This window comes from Cimex lectularius, unplaced genomic scaffold, assembly GCF_000648675.2.
Source record: "Cimex lectularius strain Harlan isolate CLEC.00 unplaced genomic scaffold, Clec_2.1 scaffold55, whole genome shotgun sequence".
In the NCBI taxonomy this organism is placed as follows: domain Eukaryota; kingdom Metazoa; phylum Arthropoda; class Insecta; order Hemiptera; family Cimicidae; genus Cimex; species Cimex lectularius.
The window spans coordinates 1,756,697-1,780,442 of NW_019392647.1; the positions used below are offsets into that span (position 1 = coordinate 1,756,697).

Sequence of the window (23,746 nt, forward strand, 5' to 3'; positions counted from 1 at the left end):
GGAGGTGTACATTGGGGTTTTGTCTTCCTTTCCTGATTCTTTTAGGATAGGCTCCCCCCGTTGTTTGGCTCTTTGAATGGCCATTTTGCGTCTTTGTGCCCCATTTGTTTTTTTGGGTTTTAGACGTGATTCCTCAAACTTCTCCGTCACCTCCATTGGAGTGGTTTCGTCTTCTGGTTTTTTTTCCCGAAGACCGCCCACTTCTGCAGAAGGCGACGCAAGAAGATTGTCTTCCAGTTCTTGGGTTATGGGAATTGGGGAGGGTTCGGAGCCCTCCTCAATTTCCATGAGTTAATTTTTGGGGTCTTCCTTTGCAGGTTCCCCCGGTGTTTTTTTGTGTACTGTAGGTTTTTCCATGTAGTTCCCACGAGTGAGAGGGATCTAAAAGTCCGCACCGGAGGTAACCCTCTCTCTGGTGTAAGGCTATTTACTCAAGGGTGTCGCTTGGTGCCCTCGAGGCTCCGTTATTGGCACAGTTACCCCTGTGCCGTTCATCCATCGGCATGGATCGCATAACACCTTGGATTTGGGCTGGAATGTGGGACTAGGATAGGGTGTAGGGTGGGAAGAGGGGTGAGGTATTGGGTTAAGGATTAGGAGGTATCAGGTCCAGCTCCTGTCCCTCCATACCCCTCTTTCCGTTTGTTAGTTAACAGGGTACACCCGCATGAGCTTCGTGAAGGTGGAAAGTCGGAGTTGGGTATTGAGGCTATTGGAGACGCATAGTACCCGTTCGTACCCCTAGACCTAGATAGGAGAAAGGTACTATTGATAGGTCTTGTTCTATGGTAATATTGAAGGCGGGGTCATTCAANATGGTTGGCCACTTCACATCTGGTCGATACATCCTCCCAACACATACTTTCTTTACTGTAGATGAGTTGTGGTATGGGATACTTCATTGGGTGTGAATGGTTCTAGTGGATAGGAGAAAGGTACTATTGATAGGTCTTGTTCTATGGTAATATTGAAGGCGGGGTCATTCAAGTTAGGACGAGGTGTAAGAAGGCTGGAGAGACAGGCAAATATGTAGTCTTTTTCTTCGTCAGACTATCTCCATCATCTTGGTGAAGAGAAAGAACGGATTTATAAGATTCTGTGGGTTGCTGTCTGAAGAGATTTCTCCTTCGTAGTTAATGACACTAACCAGATTCAAATTACTTCTAATCAACTGGGCAAAGTCCTTGAAGGTTATTTTTAGGAGAACGAGGCAAAGTAGGTTCAGTTATGCTAATTAGAATAGCTAATTTCAGTAGCTTTCAAACATTTGAATAACCTTATAAATTGGCTAAGATATGAAACGAAAACTATATCAACAAATTTAAATAAAAACAAAGAGCATATCTGAAAATGAAACCAGCGAGTGCACATCATGTATTCTGAGCCTTGGGATCGATGATCCTCCAATGAAAGTTCCTCCATTGAAAATTCAACAAGGCAGCTCGTCGAATTTCTCGAAGGTCCTATAAAGGTGCAAGGAAGTCTCTTCATTCTGCACAGTGAACAGGGCTAAAGATCTTGATCTGATTTCTAGCTAGAAAAGCTCAACTTCCCCATTAATGTTCAGACATTCGGCAGTAGCGTAATGGTGTTGCAGTTATAATCTGTTGTTGGGGGCTCCGCTCAAGGAGATGGGAAGTTCCTTCTGGCTAATAAAGAAAGGCTTGGTACCACTGAAAAGCTTGGTTACATCTTCCGTGATGAGCCGATAGGAGGTCTCATTTTTATCCAAATCTGTTTGCAAAGAGTACCTCTACACTCTGCTTGGTACTGCATCTACCGACTCCCACTGCACCAATGACCAGCTCCTCGATATCAGTTCCCAGACTCCGACCATCGACTCCTCCCATATCACTCCATATTCATCACATCATGGCTATACTGAATTTTGTTCTGTGAAAGGGATCCGCTGGCTCAAAAGTTTAGGAAGCCCTCGACTATACAATAGGATAGTGGAAGGTTATGGTGTTTTTTATACTTAGAAATCACTGGGATGAAGAATGATTTCAACTGGTATGGGAAGTTTGTGGGTCTAAAGAAAGATTTTTGCAGTGATTAGGTTGAAACCAAGTTTCTTTAGTGGTACATGCCTCAGTGCTATGTGGTTTACTTCTGTATATTTCTGTCTGAAGAGATTTCTCCTTTGTAGTCAGTGAAACTAACCAGACTAAAATTACTTCCCATTAACTGGGCAAGTCCAAAGCCATGGTTGGCCACTTCACATCTGGTCGATACATCCTTAAAAGTAATTTTGGGCAAAGAAGGTCCAGTTTTGATAATACAGCAAGGAAGGAAAATCTACAATTTTTTAGGTAGACGTCAAAGGATTTGTTTTCAGTTAGTAGGTCGAAACGAACTTTCTTTAGTGGTAGTTGGCTTATGTCATAGGATACTTTATTGGGTGTGAATGGTTTGGTGGACNCTTGTTATATGGTTCTGATGAGGCCGTAACCAAAAGGTCAGGACACTGGACAAGAAGTAAAAAGCTAGAGAAATAGGCAAATAGGTCGCTTTTTCTTCCGCAGATATACTGCATTTGTAGGATAGGATTTAATGTGTTGCTGTCCAAAGGGGTTTATGTTCTAAAGTTGTTAAGCTAACCAAACTCAATTACTTCGTATCATCAACTGGCAAGTTGCTCGGAGGTAGGCAGTACCCCACTCACAAATGAAGGTCATATGAACCCTAGAAGAGTAGTGTTTTTGACAAAAGCCAATTTGTACGTTGGGTTTGAATGCAGGGCGAGTGGATTCGAACCTGGGACCTTTACCTTTCAGCGATGAGGAGTAAGAACGCTGGAGAGATATGCAAATAAGTATACGTTTTCTTTGTTGGATATAGCTGTAAGATTTAAAGGATAAGCTTAAGATGGAAAAGATTTTATATGTTGCTGTCTGAAGAGATTTGTCCTCTGAAGTCAATGAAACTAACCAGACTCAAATGACTCAATCAACTGGACAAGCTGCATAAGAGTAGTTTTGTACCCCAAGGATGGTTTTTTCTACCTGAAAGATGATTAACCCTCCTTTGACAGCCATCTCTCATCTGTTTGTTACATTGCTTAAAAGGTTATTGTTTAGAATACTAACATGGTCCAACATGGTTGCAAAATCTATGACATAAGGAAATAACAAGCTCTGGGGTACAAAACTACCCCAGTGCGACCGCTCAAAAGCTAATATAAATATTCTTTTTGAAAGAAAAAATTCATCATTCTACGACCTGTTGGGGGAATTTTTTTTTTAAATAACAACACATTATTGGATTTGATATATATTTTTCTCCTTTCTCTTGACTTTCATTGTTTACAGAAACTGAAAACAAATGTTCAAATGACTAGATAGCACAATAAATTTCTCCACTAATTTTTAATGGAAGCACATTACAACCACTGGGTAATTTTTATAAACAATTATTTTATTATTACAAATATTATGCTCCTAGTAAACGTTTTTTTTTCTGTAATCAAAAAACAAAACAAAAAATAAAATTCCTAAGGAGGAAAATGAGAGTTTCAATTTAAGCTTTTGCTTCATAAACATTGTGCTTTTTTAAATTTAATAAAATTGTTAAAAATTAATGTACTTATGGAAACAAAATTTAAACATATTTAAAAAAATTATTTACAATAAGATTTACAAATACTTTTCTTTGTTAAATTTCAAAATCCCAAAATTTGTTTAAAAAAATTGTTTTTGTAACCAACCTCCACATTCTCATCTGTTTTGTATATAAATAAATTGAATATATACAATTTTTTTAATAATATATTTAGAATTATTTACAAGTTTCCCTTTTTCGTTTAGATTATATAAAAATAATAATAATAAAACAATATTGCAACTTCTTTCCGGATCCTCATGTTCACATGTTTTTCATTCCCTTGTCGATTTACATAATTACTATGTACCTTTACAATTTGAACAAAAGGGAGAAAAACATTGAAAACCTTTCAGTCCGTCGAGTGATTTCCTTGCAAAAAGAAAATAACCCTGGGCTCTTTTCAAAAATTGGAACAAAACATAACAGAGAAACAAAACGAAATAATTGTAAAAAGAGAGTTAAATACACTTAAATCACAATTTTATATAACTGTTACCACTTTTTGTTTTGTTTTAATGGATAAAAAAATAATAAAACAAACAAAATTGATTTTTTTTTTGGTCAATTTTGATCAAGTAAAAATTACAAAAATGGCACAATAGTTTTGTTCCTTTTGTATCTGATTTATTTAGATTTTAAGTAAAAAACCAAACACAACGGAAAATCATAGATTTTCTTAATAAATTAACTTTTTTCCTTTAAATTATAAAATTCTTTAAATACAAACTTAAAGGTTTTTCTTTTTGTGGCGTTGTTAAAAACAAAAACTTAAATTCTACTTTTCCTCCACCTTCTTACATTTAAGATGAAAACCCAGGAGTTAAATTTTTCTTTTTGGTAGAAAAAACTGTTTAAAAAAAGGGGAAAACCTAAGATTATTTCTAAGGACTAAGAAAAATAACTAAACAATTTTTTTTTAGTGAAAAACAGTTTCATCAAGTGCTCTTTTACAAAAAGAAACAAAAATTTAAAAAAAGAAACCGTGATTTACAATATTGATGAAACTTTACAAAAAAAAAGAAGACTAGAATTTAATTTTTTTAATTATAATTTTTTTTGTTAATATAAGTCAAATTTTTGTTTATTAATACATAAATTTTTTTTAAAATTATTAATTAATACCCCCGGACAAATAAAAAAGTTATGATGCTTCCCTAAAACCGTGTCCTTTGGCACTACCTTAATACTTTTTTTTATTATTAGCCAAAAGCTGAGCGACAATAATCAACAAGCACCCGCAGAGTTATACAAGCAATATCACACGATGTTACGAGACGAGCAAAATGAAATATGAATTACAATATTATATAAAGCACAATTTCTCATCAGAGGGGAGGAATCGAAGAGGTTTTTTTAACCCTCCAAGGAAAATAAAAAACTAACAATAAAAATAAACAAAAAAAGAATTGAGTTGTGATCGATTGAGCAAGAAACCGACGCTTTCATATAATTTAAGCAGCGCCTTTTTTTTTTTTTAATTTCATTTCATTATACGACCTTGAAAAAAATGTAAAATTTATTTTTTAAATATAATATCTATTATTAAAAAAATGAGCTGAGTATTTTAATAAATATCCATGTCTTTATAAAAACAATATTTTTTTTTTAAATTGTGTCAGAGATCCCTAGGTGACTTAAAAAGGCTTGACTTCTAATGTGATTGGTTTAAGGCGATTCAAATGGTGTGATCCTCCAAATGATGGAATGTTACTGGTGCTGACGGACAGATCAGTTCTGTGCCGGTGGACCCTGTTGGGCCATTCGCCGTAAAGGCTGCGGTGTGAAAATGGCCAGCCGGGTGTGATGCGGTGACCCTGGCATGGACATGCTCTCTGAGAGTCGACGTGGGGGAGGTTGCGGAGGTGATGGAGACACGTATCTATAAACGCCAAAATATTTTATAATAGACAAAAAATCACAAACTATGAAAACTGCACTAAACGAACAAACATGAAATTTGTCCACTACTGGGGGGGGGGAATAAATAAATAAAATAAAAAATGGAAGGAAGCTGCAGGGAGCGGTTGCCAAGTGGTTAGGACATCCATCCGACATTTGTCTCATTAGTGGTTCTGGGTTCGAATCCCATCACACCCCATGTTATTTTAATTGTAAATAATATTTAATTGTATTGTTATTATATTTTTTATGAAAATTACAGTAATGATAACGTAACAGAATAGTGTCAGAAGGTAGTCAGCCAATTTCAGTCAGTAGGACAAGGCCTGTTGAGGTGAGACGATAAGTATTTCGTGGCAGGTAAGATCTAGACCCGGACACCACTGTGTTTGAGGTTAGTGGCCTCCCCCCAGGTTCAAGATTAGTAAGAAACAAGGCAAAGGGTTAGTCTATGAGAGGTGATATCACCGGAAGATGTATGTCGTCTCCGCAGAGAAAATCATAGTGCATGGTGTTGATGATACTGGGGTGTAGGTCCCGACGCTATGGGTGAGGCAGGGGACTCCTGAAGAGGATGGTGCTGATCACAGTGGTTGTCGTATGTTTCTGTTTTTATAAGTTTAATTTATAAACAGTAAATTTAGTTTGTTTATGTTATGGTGTTACTTTTTTGTTTGAGAAAAAATGACCCTAATTAACATTCTTTGTATTTAGGTCAATTTGCATAGTATAACTTTGGGGCCAGTATGTCTATCAGCTGTGGTTCGGATCTTGGATATCTTTGCTTTTTATTTGTATCTTTAGAATGTCGGTAGTGACTGAGCTACCATTAAAGGTGCATACAGCCGATGAAAGGCATCCAATATATTGGACCAAACATTGGTCGCCAACATTGGCCATCCTCATCCTGGGTCGGGACCATTGGATTCGGCTATGTGGAAGAATTGCAGTTGGATCTAAAAACAAACAAAATTTATACACTTCATCAGCACCACTTCCGGTTTTGTTTTCTTCTCCTTTTCACGGTGAAAAGATGTCAATAAATATTACATTTTCTTTTTCAAACTACCTTCTAAAAGCTCACTTATTTCCTTCCAAGCACTTAATCTTTTCAATTTGTTTTTATATTCACAGTTCATAAACCGATCAGTTTTAGTGCTGTCTCTTTATTCCACTCAAAAGTCCAGTATTTTTCAGCACAACTAAAGATCAAGCCGGCGTTTCCTGTACACATTAAGCAAATCATTTCCTTAGGTGTACGCAACTTAACAGTATAAGCTCAATGGGCTTGGCTCTCTGTAGTGCACCCCAAGAAACAGGCGGCTGCCAACTGGTGCTGGCCATCTCTTTATTTTCGTATGGTCGTGGTGGGTCTGGGTTTTTATGAATTCACGGCGTTTTCTATGCTTAGGTTTATTTGAGTGCTGTTTTCGACCTGTGTTCATCGTTTTTGGATCCACTCACCAGCAGCTTCATTTTAGTGCAAAGTTCGACAAATGACCCTCACTTCACAGAATGTGAAAATCAGGTAAGTTTCATAAAAAATATTGCTTTATTTTCTACAGCTTTCTCCATTATTCGTGCATAAAAATACCAAATACTTTACAAATTAGTTCAAAATAATATAAAAATATACTTTTTGCTGTTTATAGTATGTATTTATCCTAAATTGTGTTCTGTTTTGTTAAAGTTTATCTTGGGAATAAAGAATTGTTTCCATAATTTTCATTTGTGACAAATCACATATTTATATAATTACTATATGTAAAAAATATATAGAAAAAAAATAATAACAGCATGTTAATTTTTTTTTAAATAACTGATTTATTCTGTTTATGTAAATTATGGTTTTAAAATGTTCAACTGTTTTAAATGTTTTATATAATTTTATTAAAAAGAAGATTGTATTATTTCTTGTTTTTTTTTTTTTTATATCATTTGCTTTTTAGAAAGAAGAAAAGAAGGAAAAAAAATAAAATAAAAAATAAATAAATAAAATTAAAAATGAAGACTAAAGTCATAAGACTAAAACTATTTCAACAGGTAGTAAGTACAAAAATTTTTAGTATTAATTTTCTTTAGTTAATAGGTTTTATACATTGAAAAAATATGAAATATTTTGTGGTGATTCTTAATTTTTGTTAAATCATATGTGTATCACAAACTAGTGCTGTTTGTGTCCATAACACATTTATTCCATTAAGTTTATACTTTTATTTCATTATTTTATATTATATAAATTTTCCATAACGTAAATATTTTTATTAATTGTAATCCAGTTTTATTAAATTGTTTGTTTTATAACACATATTTTAATGTTGTTTGTTTTAATATATTTATAATTAGGTTGATTTTTTTGTTTACTGCATATTGTTTTTTTTTTTTCTATTAGTTGTTCTATAATATAAGTTTCATTTGGATGGTCCTATGCATAATCATTAATTTAATATGTGAAATTGTTTATATTATTTTTAATTGCTTATATAATATTTTTATAGTATAAAATATAAGAAAATTATAATATTGCTTAATAAAAAATATATCACAATGTTGAATTTTAATTTAAGCACCTAAGAAAAAAAATAATAACAGGTAATAACAGCATGGTAATTTTTTTTAAATAACTGATTTATTCTGTTTATGTAAACTATGGTTTTAAAATGTTCAACTGTTTTAAATGTTTTATATAATTTTATTAGAAAGAAGAGTGTATCCTGTATGTATTTGATATCCTTTGCTTTTTAGAAAGAAGAAACTTCATGGAGGCCAAAAAAAAAAAATAAATAAATAAAAATAAAATAAAAACATAAAGACTAAAGTCATAAGACTAAAACTATTTCAACAGGTAGTTGATCCCTCATGCATGACACCCCTGTTTGGACATTAAGCCTCTTGTGTAAATAAATAAAAAAGGCCCTGCCCCATGATGAAAATATTAAAGGGGAAAGCTTTGCTTCTGTCGGCTGTTTTTATGACATCAAAGAATCCACCATTAGATCATCAAGAGTAAAGAAATAGTCCATCAGGCGGGGAAGCTACTTCAGCAGCTTCACCAAAAGAATTTGATTAGAAAAAAGTTTGCAGTTTAACACGGATGTCGATGTCTCAAATCAAAACATGGAAATTTTCTGGATGGCTCGCCGATTACATAAATTTCTATCTTTTTTTATTACCAATGCAAGAAACGTTTTTCACCTGAAGAGATGTGATGTCCCAAGGTTGTAGTCTAAAGGGATGAGGAGTTCAGGACTGTTGGGTAGGTCGGGTAGAAGTTTGATTCCACACATTTTGAAGTATTTTTCAGGATGACCAATCAGGGTATGACTTCTTCATGCATTGCAAATATCATTCCTATGGATTTGTATAAGTAGAAAAAGCTTTAAAGAAGTGTCTGCGGCCAGTATGAAAGGGGTTCGGTTATAAAAGCGTTTAAAATGCATTGAAATCCTATCTTTTTTGTTGGGGCCATGCAAACATGTTAAGAGAGATTTCACTATATGTTTTTCTTTTTACCTCCTGGTTAAAATTGGAGATGAAGTTAAATCTGCTTCTAAATGGTTCCGTCGCGTCAGTAAAGGCGACGCAGTCCTATTGACCCTCGGGGGAGGTTCAGGTCCGGTGTCGCTGCTAGAGCTCGCCGAACCGCCGCCGCAACCACCGAGTCGCATGCGCAGATAGGAAGAGAGTTTTCTCCGTGTCCCTGCGGAGGAGGGCGGTGTTTCATCCGTGTTTTTCATTCCGTTGTAGCTCAATTGACGACAAGGTGACACCGAAGTTGACCTAAAATATCACCTTAGACAAATAAAAAGAGGATAAATTTTTTTATAACTCACCGATGGCGATGTGCTTGTTGATGATAAAACCGTTGGAGTATGAGAGGAGAAGTGCTTCCACCTCCTCCACCCCCTCTATCATAACCACCTCCACCGCTGTCAATATATCCATTTATATTCTGCCTTCTCCCCAATAAAGGTGAATTTAACCTTAAACAATAAAAAAACTGTATAAAGGGAATTAGAAAACATAAGTAACTGTTGAGATTTCCTGCTTAGGTCTGTGGGGTGATAAATAGTTTTTTGTTTCTGGTCATCCTGATATGCTGTTTTGTTGTGGGTGTTTGTCTCTTCGGCAAGAAAGAAGAATGAAGAAAAAGTCAGCACAATAGATGTGTTTCAGCAAATACACGAAGATAATAAGACCGAAGAGGGGAGGCGGAAGCTCCCAATATCGATAACAAAAGAAAAATAATAATGATAAAATGAAATAAATAAAGGTTTTTAGAAAAGATGGGAATTTTCGTTCTTGAAGAAAAACACGTGTGATCCAGCTCATAAAATAAAAATAAAATTGATAATAGATAAATATACATAAAAAATGAAAATAGATAAATAAAATAGATTAGTCCTAAGATACCAGAGAAAAAAAGAAGAAAATAATTTGCTCAGATTTTATAATATGTTATATATCCCTCAATTTTTTTAAAATATAAAATGTTTAATGCTGTTAGATACATAAAAAGTTACAGAAGAGGAAAAGATGCTATCAGTAAGAATTTTTTTTTTACTATTCTGATTCATTTACACCCTTTAAAACAATAGAATTTATCCACTTCGGGGTGGCGGTGTTTTTTAAAAAAAGCCCATTTTTAAGTATGTCGGGTTCGAATGCAGGGCCACTGAATTCGAACCGGGGACCTTTACCTTACGCTTAAACAGCGACAGCCACCGAGGCCTCAAAACCAATATTTAAAGTAATAAATTTAAAGCTCTGGACTTGGACATTAAAGAAAAAAGTAAAATAATTAAATAATTAAGGCTCCAAATTCTTTTTATATTAATTAATACAGTAGTAATTTTGAACATATTTAATGTTGTAATTTGCTTGTTACTAATCATAATGTGCTTCCTGTACCCAGTGTGCTAAGTCTGTCAGAAAAGTTTTTTTTTTTTTTAAAAGATGAAAGGGGAGTGTGTGAGCATTATGTATATGTGATAAATTATAGCTACCTGTAATTTGCAAAATTTGATGGTGCACTGGTTGACCCTGCAGCAGAGGAAACATCAGAGAGTGATCTCTGATGGCCCTGACTTCCAGTTCTTAAAAAAATAAATGAAACAAAATATGTATAATTTTTTAAAAATGTGTTTTATATTGACTTACCTATGTATCGGGGATGGAGAGACTGGTGTACACCTTGCATACCATGAAGCGACGTCAACAGTTTCTTCCATGTACTTTCTTAAAAAAGCATGTTCCAAAAGTTTCCTATACTTAGGTCTTACTCTATAGTCTTTAGAAAGGCTGAAAAAAAATCATATTAATTATAATATAGGGATTTCAAAATGAAAATTGATACATACCAGGATTTAACAAAATCCCGAAAGTGAGGTGAGAAGTCCTGATCTTCAGGCAAACTAGGTGGTTCATCCTGAAGCACTCTAGACAGGACCTCAAAGTCCGATTCACAGCCAGGATATGGGAAAACACCGGTAGCTAGTTCGACAAGGGTAATCCCTAATGACCATACATCTGCTCTGATGTCGTAAGTTGGCTGTAGAGGGTCAGGTGGGTTTATTCTTTCCGGCTGTAAAAGAACAAACCAAAATTATTAATGGCTCAGTGTGTTTTATGTTCCGTAAGAGTCTTATTATGCAATGTAACTATATTAGTCAAAATTGAATTTGTAATTTGGCCGTTTCAGATAAATTTGGTCTGCCTATCTGGATATTTTGGTTTTTCACCATCTTCATTGGTAGGTTTCTGTTATATTGTCAGTTTTGGTAACGGGCAAATCCATTGTGGTCTGGCAGGCCACAAATCTGGACCAAGGGAAGTTTGACCGGGACACCTATCATCCCTGAATCTTGACAGCACACCAAATTACTTAGAACATAATACCATCAGGTAATATGTTAAAAAAGGGGCCTTGGTTCAATGGGAATGAATTCCAGGACAGAGGCATATGGAAAAAAAAAAAAAAAAAAAAAAAAAACACGAATTTCTAACAAATAATTTGGCTATTTTGTGCATTTTCTTATATGAATATTTTATATGTTTGAATGGCTCGTAGATTAAAAAGCTCCATTCCTTTTTTTCAAATGGTCTATCTGGCATTAAAATCTTTTAAGCCGGTTTGAACTATAGCTGTTTCAATCAAATATTACAATAATGACATCAAAAATAGAAAAAATTTATGGGTCAAAAATTGATAAATTTAAATTCAAGCAACAATTTATGTTCGGGTAACTGTAGAGGTGCTAAAACATTAGTTTTTGATCAAATCAAAGTTATTAAGGTAAGTTAGTTATCAAACTTTGATAACTTTTAACATATTTTTATTGCAATTTACATAAAAAATGCTGTAAAATGATATATTCACATAGTTGATTTGAGAAAGTAAAATGGTGAAATAAAAATATTAAAACCCAATATATTTACAATGTTTTTTTGTTTTTTTCCCAAAAACATTGGCACTCTGAGGATTCATTTAACCTTCTAGTTGAAATACCCTTGTTAAAAATAAAATAATTTAAAAAAGTTCCTTTTTTTTTGCGAAACCAGAGCTTATTCACAAGAAGGTGATCTCTTGAAGTATATGTTCACCAAAAAATGTTTGGTGCAATTCCGTGACCCACCAACCTGGTCGGCCACTTGTAAGAAGAGAATTGTTTGAAGACGGCTTTGTAAAAAATTTACCTGCTTATTCTGGGAAACTTTTTTAAAAATATTTTTATTTTATGGTGAAAAAGGAAATGTTCGAAAAGAAATTACGACTGTAATTGTAATAAGCTTTATATCCTGTGCTGATACATATTGCACCATAACAAATACACGGTGTTAAAACATTTTGTCCTTTTTTCCATATTGGCCTTTTAGTTTATTTTAGATTATAATATATTAAATCTTGAATATAGCTTATAAAAAGCAAAAACTATCATAAAAGCTGGAATAAATAGTACAAGTGAGTATATGGCATTTATTGTGTTATATCCCTGTCCCTATTCTGATGCTAGCAGCAAATATAGTTCAGTTGTTGTTCCTCAATTTCAGGCCATGGGTTGGGGGTACTCCTGCCACTACAGTGTGCTCTCTATGCAACTCAGGTGATCGTGAGGATGCATTTCAATTTCTCGCTAGATCCTCAGTCCTTAACGGACTGAGTTATCTGTTTGTGGGTAAGGGTTTTCTGGCGAGGGAAGAGCTTATAGCCCTTCTGAATGGCTGAGATTGCCAGGGTCTTGTTAATTTTGCTCGGAAAGCTTGGTTTTACAGATATGATTATATTGGAATGTAGGGAATTAATATTCTGTTCGTCTTATTTTGTTTCCTTTTTTGCTCTCGCAGGTAATACATATAATTTCTACTTTGTGGGCTTCTAAATGCAAACTCTGTTTGCCGGTGGGGGACCCTTTGTGAGTTGGAATCCTTGCTTTGGTTCTTTGAAGTGTCATTTTTATAATTTTCAAAATTTATCGCATTTCAATCTTGTAATTTGAAAATCCTGTAAATAATTGTAACCTCTGAAGTTGATATTTTAAATTCTCCTTTTGTTATAATTACATAATTATGTATATTCTTGGAATAGTAATGCACTCTGAACTCTGGCTGACGGTCTTAATACCATGTCATAATAATACTGTTTTTTATTTTTAACTCTAAATTTTTTTCATTTTGTAAATAAAGTATATCTATCTATTATCTAGTTATTACTTTTTTTTTTTTTTAATTGAAAATATGCATTATGCAAATATGTTCATACCTAGGTAAATGGACACCAATTAGTAAACAATAATTTCCCACCCCTAAAAAAGTAATGGATTGATTGCATTGAAGTAAGGAATTGGGAAAGACAAAAAGCTAGAAGGCTGCAGTGCTTGGGAACATAAAGCCCCCACATCATTATCATCATCATCATCATCATTGATATGTGTCAACCCAGTTATAAAAATGTTGACATGTTCTCGTTTCTCAATCAAACTTACAAATTAATACTTACAGCTAGATAAGCAGTGCATCCTGCATTTTTTGTGTCGGCTTTTGAATTGACAAGATGTCCCGATATGCCGAAGTCGCATAGCTTCACGTTGCCCCTGTTGTCTAGAAGGATGTTGCTCGGTTTGACATCACGGTGTATAACACCGTGCATTTCTTTCAGATAGTGTAGCGCTCTTACAGTCTGTAATGAAATTATTTATTTTTCCAAATAATTTTTGTATTTGTTAGAATTTTAACTTACAGCAAGTGTGACTTTTCCGACGATAGGTTCTGGGATGGGTGCCGTGAGCCTTTTGAGCAGCTTATCAAAACATGTAGACATGAGCTCCATGCAAATCCATACTTCGGCATCTGTTATAAAACAGCCAAGGCACTGAACGATATAAGGGCAGTCGTGAGATTTTAACACAACTTCGAGGTCCATTGCTATCCTCTTGTTTTCTTCAGGATTCCCCGACCTCCTCATTTGCTACAATAAAATTTATATCTAATCGTTCAAATCATAAATAAAAAATAATAATATTACTTTCACTGCGATGATCTCCTGGCTAGGAACATGGAGCATTTTGAATACGTGGCCTGACGTTCCGAAACCCAGTTCTCCCATCTCTTTTAAATCGTTCATCGTACTTTGATATCTCTAAAAAATGAAACACGTTAACATTTTTAATTACAATTTAAATTGAATAATTTAAGTACTTACAATGCCGTTTATCCTTAATATTCCAGACAATTTCATAATTTCTTTAAGTTTTCGTTCAATAATATTGTTGTCTGGGGTTTTCGGCTGAATTAGGTTTGTACCGGGAAGGTCGAATTGCCTTCTGCTTCTAGTCGGAGTCCCCATATCGCCAACTAAAATAAGCAAGCATTTCAAATTTTGCATTTTTCAATTATAAAGTGAACAAATATCAATTTAACAAAACTTAATACTAGTAACAGAAAAATGCAAAAATCAATCATATAAAATGTATTGTACATTTTAATAATAAATCTGTCCGTTCAAAATAAATAAATAATAAATAACTAATAGGGTAACTAATAGTAAAGTAAAATATAAGTAAAGTGGAAACCCGTTTATCCAGAAGGATTATCCGAACCAGTTTGTTACAATATTTTTTATAAATTATTTGGAGATTGTGAGATGTGGTTTGGTATAGTAGTGTATAGTGTTAGTGGGATAGTTCCACGATCTCCAAATAATCATTAATTAACAGTCACTAACACCACACATTTTTTTATAAATTTTTCATAATTCTCAATATATGTATATTAATTTTTTAAAATTCATAATTCAACTATGGGACCTTTAATTCATCGTATGAAATTCGTAAACACCACCAAATCGCCCTTCCACTAGTCACAAAATTGAAGAGGATGGAGAGGCCGATTTAAAAATAAAATTAAATTTAATTTAAAAAATTAAAAAAGGTGTTGAAAGACTAGAAATTGTTGTTAGAAATTGTTCGTATGTTAGCTTCCATTGAAAAGATTTTTTTATTAGGTATTTTTATGTATAAATTTCTCAAGAAATGCATGTCCAGACTTAAATAAAAATAAAACTAATAAAAATGATCTATTACTTTAAATGTAAGATGATACACGAATAAAAGTGTTCACATTTGTATGTGTTTTTTGACACGAAACTAATAAAATCACAAATTTTTGGATTATCTGGACTTTCGATCATCCTGACAAGCCCGGTCCCTTCAAGTCCAGATAAACGGATTTTTACTGTATCATGTCAGTCTAAAAGCACAAATTGACTATTGTTGGATTAACATCATCCACTTAATCTGACAAAATTTAGACATGTGTTTGACCAAAACAAACAGCAAAAATAACTATAGTATATTATCAATATAGGGATTTTTTTTTTTTTTTTTTTTTTTTTTTTTTTTTAATATTGAAGTTTACGAGTTTGATGTAAGAACATCATAAGAAACAAAACAATGGTACAATAAACAATTTTGTAAATTTAATTAATATGTATGAAAAGTGTTTCAATAATTTCAAAATAAATGTTTTATATTAGCATATTAACTAAGTTATCAGGAAGGAGATAAAACAAAACACGAAGAATATCTATCTTTTATCATTTTTCATAATAAATATGTAAAATTATAACATTTTTTCAACAAATTGATTTTTGCAGTTGTAAAATTGGCTCCGAATAATTTAAAAAAAATATATGTAACAGTGACCAATATAATTACACAATTTCTGCTCTTATTACCTAAATTAAATCAAGATTTTTTCAACTACTTTAATATACTTTAGTAAATATAGTTTAAATATAGTTTATTAGAGTAGAAATGATTGATTTAGTAGATAGTAGATCAATTCACTTTTTGGAAAGGAAGAAAAACAAACAGTTTATGAGTAGAACCGTCCATTCAAAAGAGCGCATCTTCAGTGTGTCTAAAATGAATATCCGACTGATGATGTCAAAATGTTGAAAACTGTCTGAGAGACCAATTAACACGCAGTCCAAAATTATTCATAACGACCAAATTTCATAGAAATCAAATTGCTACAAGTGTACAATAGTCTCTCAGACTCAATATCAAGCGTTAAATATTAAAATGATCAGAAACGAAAATAATTCTATTATAACATTGTTGGAAAAAGGTTTTTAAACTATTTTTTATATTACACAATTTTTTCAAAATGAAAAATTTGTGTGCGAGATTCAAACCCATGACTTTCAGCTAAATACGCCACTGCTCTACCACTTGAGCTATCGTGACTTCGATCCACCCGGACACTAACTTTCCATTTCGATTCCCCGATTTTATTCCAACTATTAATGATTGTACATTAGTGGGACCGTGTACAATTCACAGGTGTAATTCTAGATTAATACTAACTTTTTAATTATTTTTCTTAATTATTTTCGTTAAACTATTAAACTTGTACGATTACAGGAATGTTTTGAGTCATTAATAACGTGGATTGATGATGATCAGTTACGATCAAAGCTGAGACCAAGGTTCAAGTTTTGAATGAATTCTAATTTGATAACTGTGTAAAGTAGGTTTACAAAATTACTATTGACTCTTACTTCACAGAAATTATGAAATTTTGTTTTTCTGATGTGGATGGTTGTTGGGGAATATAAATATAAAATAATTATCATATTATTGTAAATAATTAAATAAACTGTTTTTATAAACCGCTGGGAAAAAATATAAATAATTAAGTATTAATAATGCCAGAAAAACTATATTTTATTTACATATGTTTTAAAATTTGATTCCTGTTTGTGAACATTGAAAATATGTCCTTTTTGATTAGTCATAACAGATCATTTTGGTCATCATCCCTATACTCACTATGTTGGTCTCGCAGATCAATTTTGGTGTTTGCACACTATACGCTGATTTTGTGGATAAGTCTTTGTATTTCTTTTTGTAATAATTTTTGACCAAATCGATTATTTCAAATTTTTGCCTCGTCCAGGGGATTTGGGTCAATGATAATCAACTCGCTGCAAGTATATAATATTCTCTCACACTCAAAGAAATGTGAAGCCTAATGCAACCAGAACCAATATGATTATTGAAAATATTCTATTGCACTATTGAAAAAAGAGGTCTTAACTTTAGCATTTAAATGCTCCTCATCAAGTTGAATGAGTTACGATGTTCAACCTGATGGTGAGCATTTAATGCTCGAAATCCAGATAGTTGTCAACAACAAATCTGTGAGTAGAATCACCTTTTACAAAATCTATACACTCACCCCACCTTCATCATTTCTATTAAGGAGGTTTTAATTTTTTTCTGTTAAAAACTATACATTATTATTTAAGTTTTCTTTTACACGGGTTCACAGTAGGAAAGGTCATATCAACCCTCGGGTTGTCAGAATTGTTGGAAAAAAATATATGTATGTAGGGTTCGAATGCAGAGCCGCTGGATTCAAACCTGGGATTTTTGCCTTACAGTGATGATCACCGTGACGCTATAACAGTTGCAGCCACCGACGCCCCAAATAAACATTTTTATAGTCTAAATTTCAAAACCGAGTTTAATAAACTTAACTTTTGATATTTTAAAACAACCAGGTCAAAACCATGTTTTCGATGGTTCTAGTCTGCCTATCCTCGCCTCTTTTTTCTGTCAGATATATTTTATTATTTCATCATCTTGTGTATATCCGTCTTTGTATTTCTTTAATCGATCGTCCAAGCCGATAAATTTATTCCAAAGTGATGTGTCACTGTATAAATGAAATGTGAAATAAGACCTAAGAAGGGGTATTGCTAGAATCTTCTCTTCCTGTCATTTCAGTTTTCTTCAAATAAACCAACTATTCGTCAACTTTTTATTTTTTTTACAGATTTTTTTCGCTTCCCCCGAAAGCTAATATAATATTTTAAATATTTTGCGCGATAAATGCAATTTTACATAAAAATCCTTCAAATGTGCGATATTGTTCAAATGTACAATTTTATGCAATATTCATCAAATATGCAAAAATATCCTTTATAAAATTTACCCTACAGCTTCCTAGATATATGATTCAGATAGATAATTGATTTCCTTTATGTGGTGGCAAACAAAATATGAAAATGTATAAGAATCCAGTCTCTAAGCATAAGTTTAGAATATTTTATTGCCTTCTAATTTTATAATTATGTAAAAAATTACTATTTGATTCTTTTACTTGGCAAGGATTGACCTTTTTTTTATAGCATGAATGGTTGTTGAGCAATAGTAATATTATAATAATTCAGTGTTTATAATGGTGGAAATATATATTTCTGTTTATTTCCTGTGAACTTTGAAAACAAGTCCTTTCTATGTTGTAAAGTTATGTTTTATTGGAGAAAAGAACTATGTTGCAAGAGAGAGAGAACTGTACAGGTGCGATTAACAGTGAAAATAAACAAATAACCAGGAAACGACGAAGGAAAATCTTTTGGAAAATTGATTAAACTTTATGAAAATGACATGTCTGAATTGAAATCGCTGGGAAAAATTAGGAAAAAATCGAGTCAACCTAGGGAAAAATCAGTCGACTATTGACAGTTGGCCCGTCAGCCGACAGTTTACCAATAATAAACGGGCAAAAAGCGTTTATTTGAAAAACAAAACGTTTTATTTTTAGATAGTCCAACGCGTCAATAGGATCGCGGACGTACAGAAATGAAAAATCCATTCTTTAATTAATTTATAAAGTTGGGAAAAATGAACATTTTCCACCGGATTGTAGGTTAGATTGCTGAAAGTTAGTTACGTTCGCTTGGCCTCCTGGAGGCTCCGTTCCTCGGGCTTGACAGCATAAAAGGGCTCCTTTGTTTTTCCACCGGCTCATTTCCCGGCTGGTTCTGCTGGTGAGCTTTCAGGATGCAGCTTTCTTCGAACGGGCTTTCCATAACTGTATTGATAAAAAGTTCACTCCACGAGAGTCACCGCCATTCTTATCAAAATCACTCCCCTGGCGAAGCTGGCGACACCTACAAAGTCCCGCTTCCATTTGAAATAATGAAGTTTAATTATTACATTGGACTTTCATCAAGAAAAGCATACTGGAGCTTTATTCGTGTTGGGCATTTGACACAGTTTGGCATACTGGGCTATATTTTTTATTCGGAGATCGTGAGATGCGGTCTGGTGTGATGTAGGTTTCAGAAAACATTTTCTTTATAGTACCAACTTTTCGATCTTTATTGAGATCATCTTCAAGGCCTGGGATTTATAAACATTGTTTTAACTTTAAAACGTAGGATATGAAAAAATGAATTGTTCAAATTGATCTAAATGAGTATTCCCTTAGGCTGACTTGAACGCTCGAATGAATCTGACATGCAATTCGCTTCTAAAGTAAACACTCTCATTGGAAAACAAGTATTTGTTTGTTCGAACGAACTCGTCTGAACAAAATTTTGTCAGAATTCGCATCCATAGTAACCGTAGCCTAAGGACGTTCTTAAGATAATAGACTCATACCTCACCGGGCGAAGATTTGTAATATTATTCCAAGGCGTGGAATAGAGGATAAACACTGTGGCTGCTGGAATCACGCAAGGTTCTGTTTTGGGACCAACTTTGTTTTCAGAAACGACTTGCCCAGAATTCCAGGCGTTGAGCTGGCTCTATTTACGGATGACACTGTACTAAGAAGAAGAAGAAAATAAACTTTATTCTGCCACTTAAACCCCCTGATGACAGTACGTTTTCGCCAGTTCAAAAGTGGCACATAGTGCTGTCTAGGAGGTACGAGTCCACCTACTGTTATGTCATTTTCCTGTAGCATCACACACCTGAATAATTAAAAAACTAAATAATCCGGTTTTTATAATTTTTCAAATTGTGTCACTTTTCCTGTGGGTGTGCGATATTAGTACATATTATAAATGTGACACAACGAGTTTTTCCATACGGTCAACAATAACACTAATAACAGCACTCGGATGAGAAACGAGCCAATGCTGGCACTCAGTATGAGGGATTTAGGTACAAGATCTCGAAGTTGGATGCTCTTAACGTTAAATGGCTTGGCACAAACTCAAAGTTCCAGTCCATGGTCGCAAGTAAAGTCTTGTATAATGTTTGTTTACTAATGGCACTCCACACGATTTTTTGTCCAAAAAGTGTTCCTAGTTTTCCAAGTCTTGTAAGCTGTTAACTCATAAGTCTTGTGGAGATTCCATTTCGCTCAGTTCTGTTTGCTGTCTAGGTAGATATCTCTTTGCTGTTGATGAACAGTGGAGGGCATGATTATGATTTCAATGTGAATGTACACTGAGTACATTTTTCTTCATTCAGCCTTGTCTTCCACTGTTTGTAATAGTCTTTGATAGGCACAAGGTGTTCGAGTTAGCTTGAATGGGATTCGAGTTAGGGGACAAAATTGCGGTAATAATAGGTGATTTAGAGGATGGGACTAAGAATGCTCCTTTCTGGTATGCCGACTTGTATCGGAGTGATTTCCGAGAACTAGTTACCTCACTCCCAAGCTACGGTCGGTTAGGTAGGATTTCAGGATGTTGTCCAAGTCTTGTTACATTGTTATCTCTGGTGTCAACGGCGGCCCTCCAGGACATTACAGGCTCCCTCCAATAGATCTGCACGCCAGGTGCTTAAAAGCAAAGTGAAACTTGTGCTGAGGAAAGGTCCCGATCATCCCCGCAAACACCGCTAAGAAAGTCATGGATGGGGCTTAACAGTGTCAACAAAGATGGGAGACCTCGAGTAAGGGCCGCTACACCTTCAAGATATTCAGCGACGTCCGCGAACATTCCAAGACGAGACCTGGAGGTCAGTCACTACAGCAGATGTTGACATGCCATGGTGACTTCGCCAGCAAATGCCACGAATTTAGGCACAAGGAGTCGCCATTGTGCCAATGTGGAATGAGAGAGACGGCCGGGCATGTATACCTGGAATGCCCAAGATATCAGGACCTAAGACGACAGTGGTTGGATGGGGTCGGAACGTGATGGGTGGCCTCATTTGAAGTTCTGAGGGTTTTATGTCCTCATTAACCCACAATTAACGAGGTTGCATAGATGTCGAAACCATTTTCTCTAGAGTAATTTCTTCTAGAGAAAAAAAGAGTGTTTCTTGGGTAGTGTACTTTGGAGAGTTCCTTAGGACTACAACTAGACAGCAGACCTACGTGGAATTCTCACCCAAGGCTTAAGAAACAACAACTAAACAGAAGACTTTGACAACTACGAAGAATTCTAAAATCGAAATCTGTCTTGACCGTCAAAATTAAACTAACCTTATTACGAAGCATTACTTCGATACTTTGGACAGGGTAGAACTTTGCGCTTCTGCCAGGACACCAAACATCCAGCGCATCCAATCCAATTCAAAAGTCTTCAGACAAATTGTCTAAGCACGTTACTATATCGCTAGCCTCACAATCAACGACCTCAACATTCCTTTTGCCTACGATCTGATCCGTTTCCGAATCCAAAAGTTTCACACCGATCTCCCGATCCATCCTAACCCTACTGCTTGAACCATCCCTAACCATCACTACATATTCCTATCCCGAGGCCCGCCACTTCGCCTTGATCGACGATGACCTCGTGACCAGACATCTTAATCACTCATGAGAGCGGTTGCTGGACATATGGTTAGTGCTAAGGCTACAAGTAAAACATTTAAAAAAAATATTTTCTTACGCAAATGGATTTTCAGCAACGTCATTTTTGTAATCCTAGCGTTTCTTACTGATCGTCTCTAATTAATCTTTTTCTATAAAATTAACAAATAACCTTTTTCTACTCGGCTTACAATTTGATTAAAACCTTAAATGAAAGATATCCTATTAGAAAAGTACGGTGTGCAATTTTGCATGTAATAACCAACGTAATTGCCACTTATTATGCCATCTTTCCTAGTGAATCCTCTTATGCAATGAAAATTAACTTTAGGTTAGTAAGTGCTTAGAGAAATGAGGCAAATTCAACCAATTTAAATTTTTAGATTGAGCCATCTTTGAAACAAGATTTTTTTTGCCATCGTAAAACGACAATTGCTTTCAAGCTGTTTTTGTCATATCCGCTTCTTCTTTTTTTACTAATTTTGGCCAATTTTATCGCTAAGAAGGTTAAAACTTTTAACCTTAAAAGTCCGTTTCAGGTCAGACTGGGCGTTGCACCTGCCTATTAAAGGCCCCAGAAAAATATTTCATTCTAAGGCCGCTTGAGTCCTGTTTCTGACAATCAGCCGTATTAGTTTCTTGAGGGTCGATTAGTGAAATCTAGCCAAAAGGTTTCAACACGGACCTGTTGGGCAAACAGCATTTTTTGGAAGATAGATTAATTAACCTTGCAATGTTTAAATAATAAGCCCAATATAAAATCAGTTTTTTTGTTCGCCTGTTCACCATAAGAAGGAATGAAATACGAAATCCTTTTGCGATCATCTTCTAGCTTTATTAAAATGATTACTTTTGACGAGAAACTCACATTCAAACTTAAACCTGTTTTAATTTGGAAAACAAATAATAATTCAAAAAGTCGAGGTATAGACAGACAATATAACTACTAGCCTGGGCCAAATGTTTACCTTTCCTTTAAATACCAGTATTAACAACTCATTTGTATTTTACATAATACCGCGATTATTCGGCCGATTAAACCAGCTAGAAGGAGATGTTTTATGTACCTAGCTATATTTATTTATATCCCCATTGTACAATCGAACAGGCACAACTGCCAATTACAGAGAGGTTGGAAGGGTCAATGTTATCCCGGCGGATTCTAAAGGTTCTTGAGTACATAATATACAAGAAAATGATGCAATTATAAGTTGCGAAAGTAAAATTTCAGACCCAACAAGGATCTCGTTAGGTCCTTGTTTTACTATCGAATCAGTGATAAATCAATTTACTACATTCAAACATTTTTCCACAGAAATTTTTTTTTTGTGTGTGCCTCCCCACTGTGTATATCTGTATGTATTTATACGTAGTGGAGAGGCACGCACAAACAAAAACAAAATTATTTCTCGTCGCCACACGATCCTCAAATATGTGTACCTTAACGATTTAAAGGTTAAAAGTCAATTGAATCGCTTTTATAGTTCATTTCACTCTCTCCCTCCTTCCTTCTTTTCATCTCTCTCTCTCTCTCCAACTGTTTATCTGCATTTCTTTCTTTCTCCCTTTCTCTCTTCTTTCTCACACACACACACACACACTCTCTCTCTCTCTCTCTCTCTCTCTCTCTCTCTTTGTCTTACTCCCTTTATATATCTCTCTCGCTCTTTCTCTCTTCCTTCTCTCTAGCTCTTTCTCTCTTGCTCTCTCTCTCCCTCTCTCTCTCTCTCTTTCTCTCTCTCTCCAACTGTTTATCTGTATTTCTTTCTTTCTCACACTTTCTCTCACTCTCTCTTTGCCTTACTCCCTTTATCTCTCTCTCTCCCGCTCTTTCTCTCTTCCTCTCTCTCTCTCTCTCTCTCTCACACCTTTTGTCTGTTCGATTGTCTGTCTCTCCCTTTTTATCTATCACTAACCCTCTTTTTCACTGTCTACATACATGTTTCTTAATTTGTATTTGCATAATTCTTTAAACTTTCTTTATATACATACTCTCTTGAATCTTTGTTTCATTTTTACCTTCACTCGCTCTCTTCATTTTCCTCAGTCTTTCTTTCCTTCTCTCTCCTCTCCATCGGTTTATCTGCCCCTCTTTCTTTCTACTCTTCTTTCTTACACTCCACTTTCCCCATTTTGTCTGATTCTCTCTCTCACTCTCTCTCTCTCTCGTCGTTTATTGCTT

General features: G+C 34.5%; 1 protein-coding gene across 2 annotated transcripts; it reads right to left on the reverse strand.

Annotated features, from left to right (window-relative positions):
* Nucleotides 1-5,134: 5,134 nt before the first annotated feature.
* LOC106668141 (dual specificity mitogen-activated protein kinase kinase 7-like) lies at nt 5,135-18,918 on the reverse strand. Of its 2 annotated transcripts, XR_001340711.2 has the most exons (12): nt 18,742-18,918; nt 14,201-14,352; nt 14,024-14,137; nt 13,739-13,966; nt 13,499-13,678; nt 10,863-11,086; nt 10,663-10,803; nt 10,509-10,598; nt 9,336-9,485; nt 9,016-9,282; nt 8,698-8,853; nt 5,396-5,482 (listed from the first exon to the last, which is right to left on the reverse strand). XR_001340711.2 is itself a non-coding variant. In XM_014396618.2 (11 exons), the coding sequence occupies exons 1-11, from the start codon at nt 18,878-18,880 to the stop codon at nt 5,332-5,334; spliced, it is 1,836 nt and encodes a 611-aa protein (XP_014252104.1). In that variant the 5' UTR covers nt 18,881-18,918; the 3' UTR covers nt 5,135-5,331. The 2 variants fall into 2 exon arrangements, 1 of the variants encoding a protein (XP_014252104.1); XM_014396618.2 differs by lacking the exon at nt 8,698-8,853 and having other exon boundaries at nt 5,135-5,482.
* Nucleotides 18,919-23,746: the final 4,828 nt, after the last annotated feature.

Bases quoted from the DNA above. Each gene is read 5' to 3' on its own strand.
- LOC106668141 (XM_014396618.2), bottom strand. From the start codon at position 18,880: ATGGAAAGCCCGTTCGAAGAAAGCTGCATCCTGAAAGCTCACCAGCAG. The intron at 14,353-18,741 runs GTAACTAACTTT...TGCTTATTTTAG, and splicing joins CTCCAGGAGGCCAAGCGAAC to TTGGCGATATGGGGACTCCG. The intron at 13,679-13,738 runs GTAAGTTAAAAT...ATTTCATTACAG, and splicing joins TCGGAAAAGTCACACTTGCT to ACTGTAAGAGCGCTACACTA.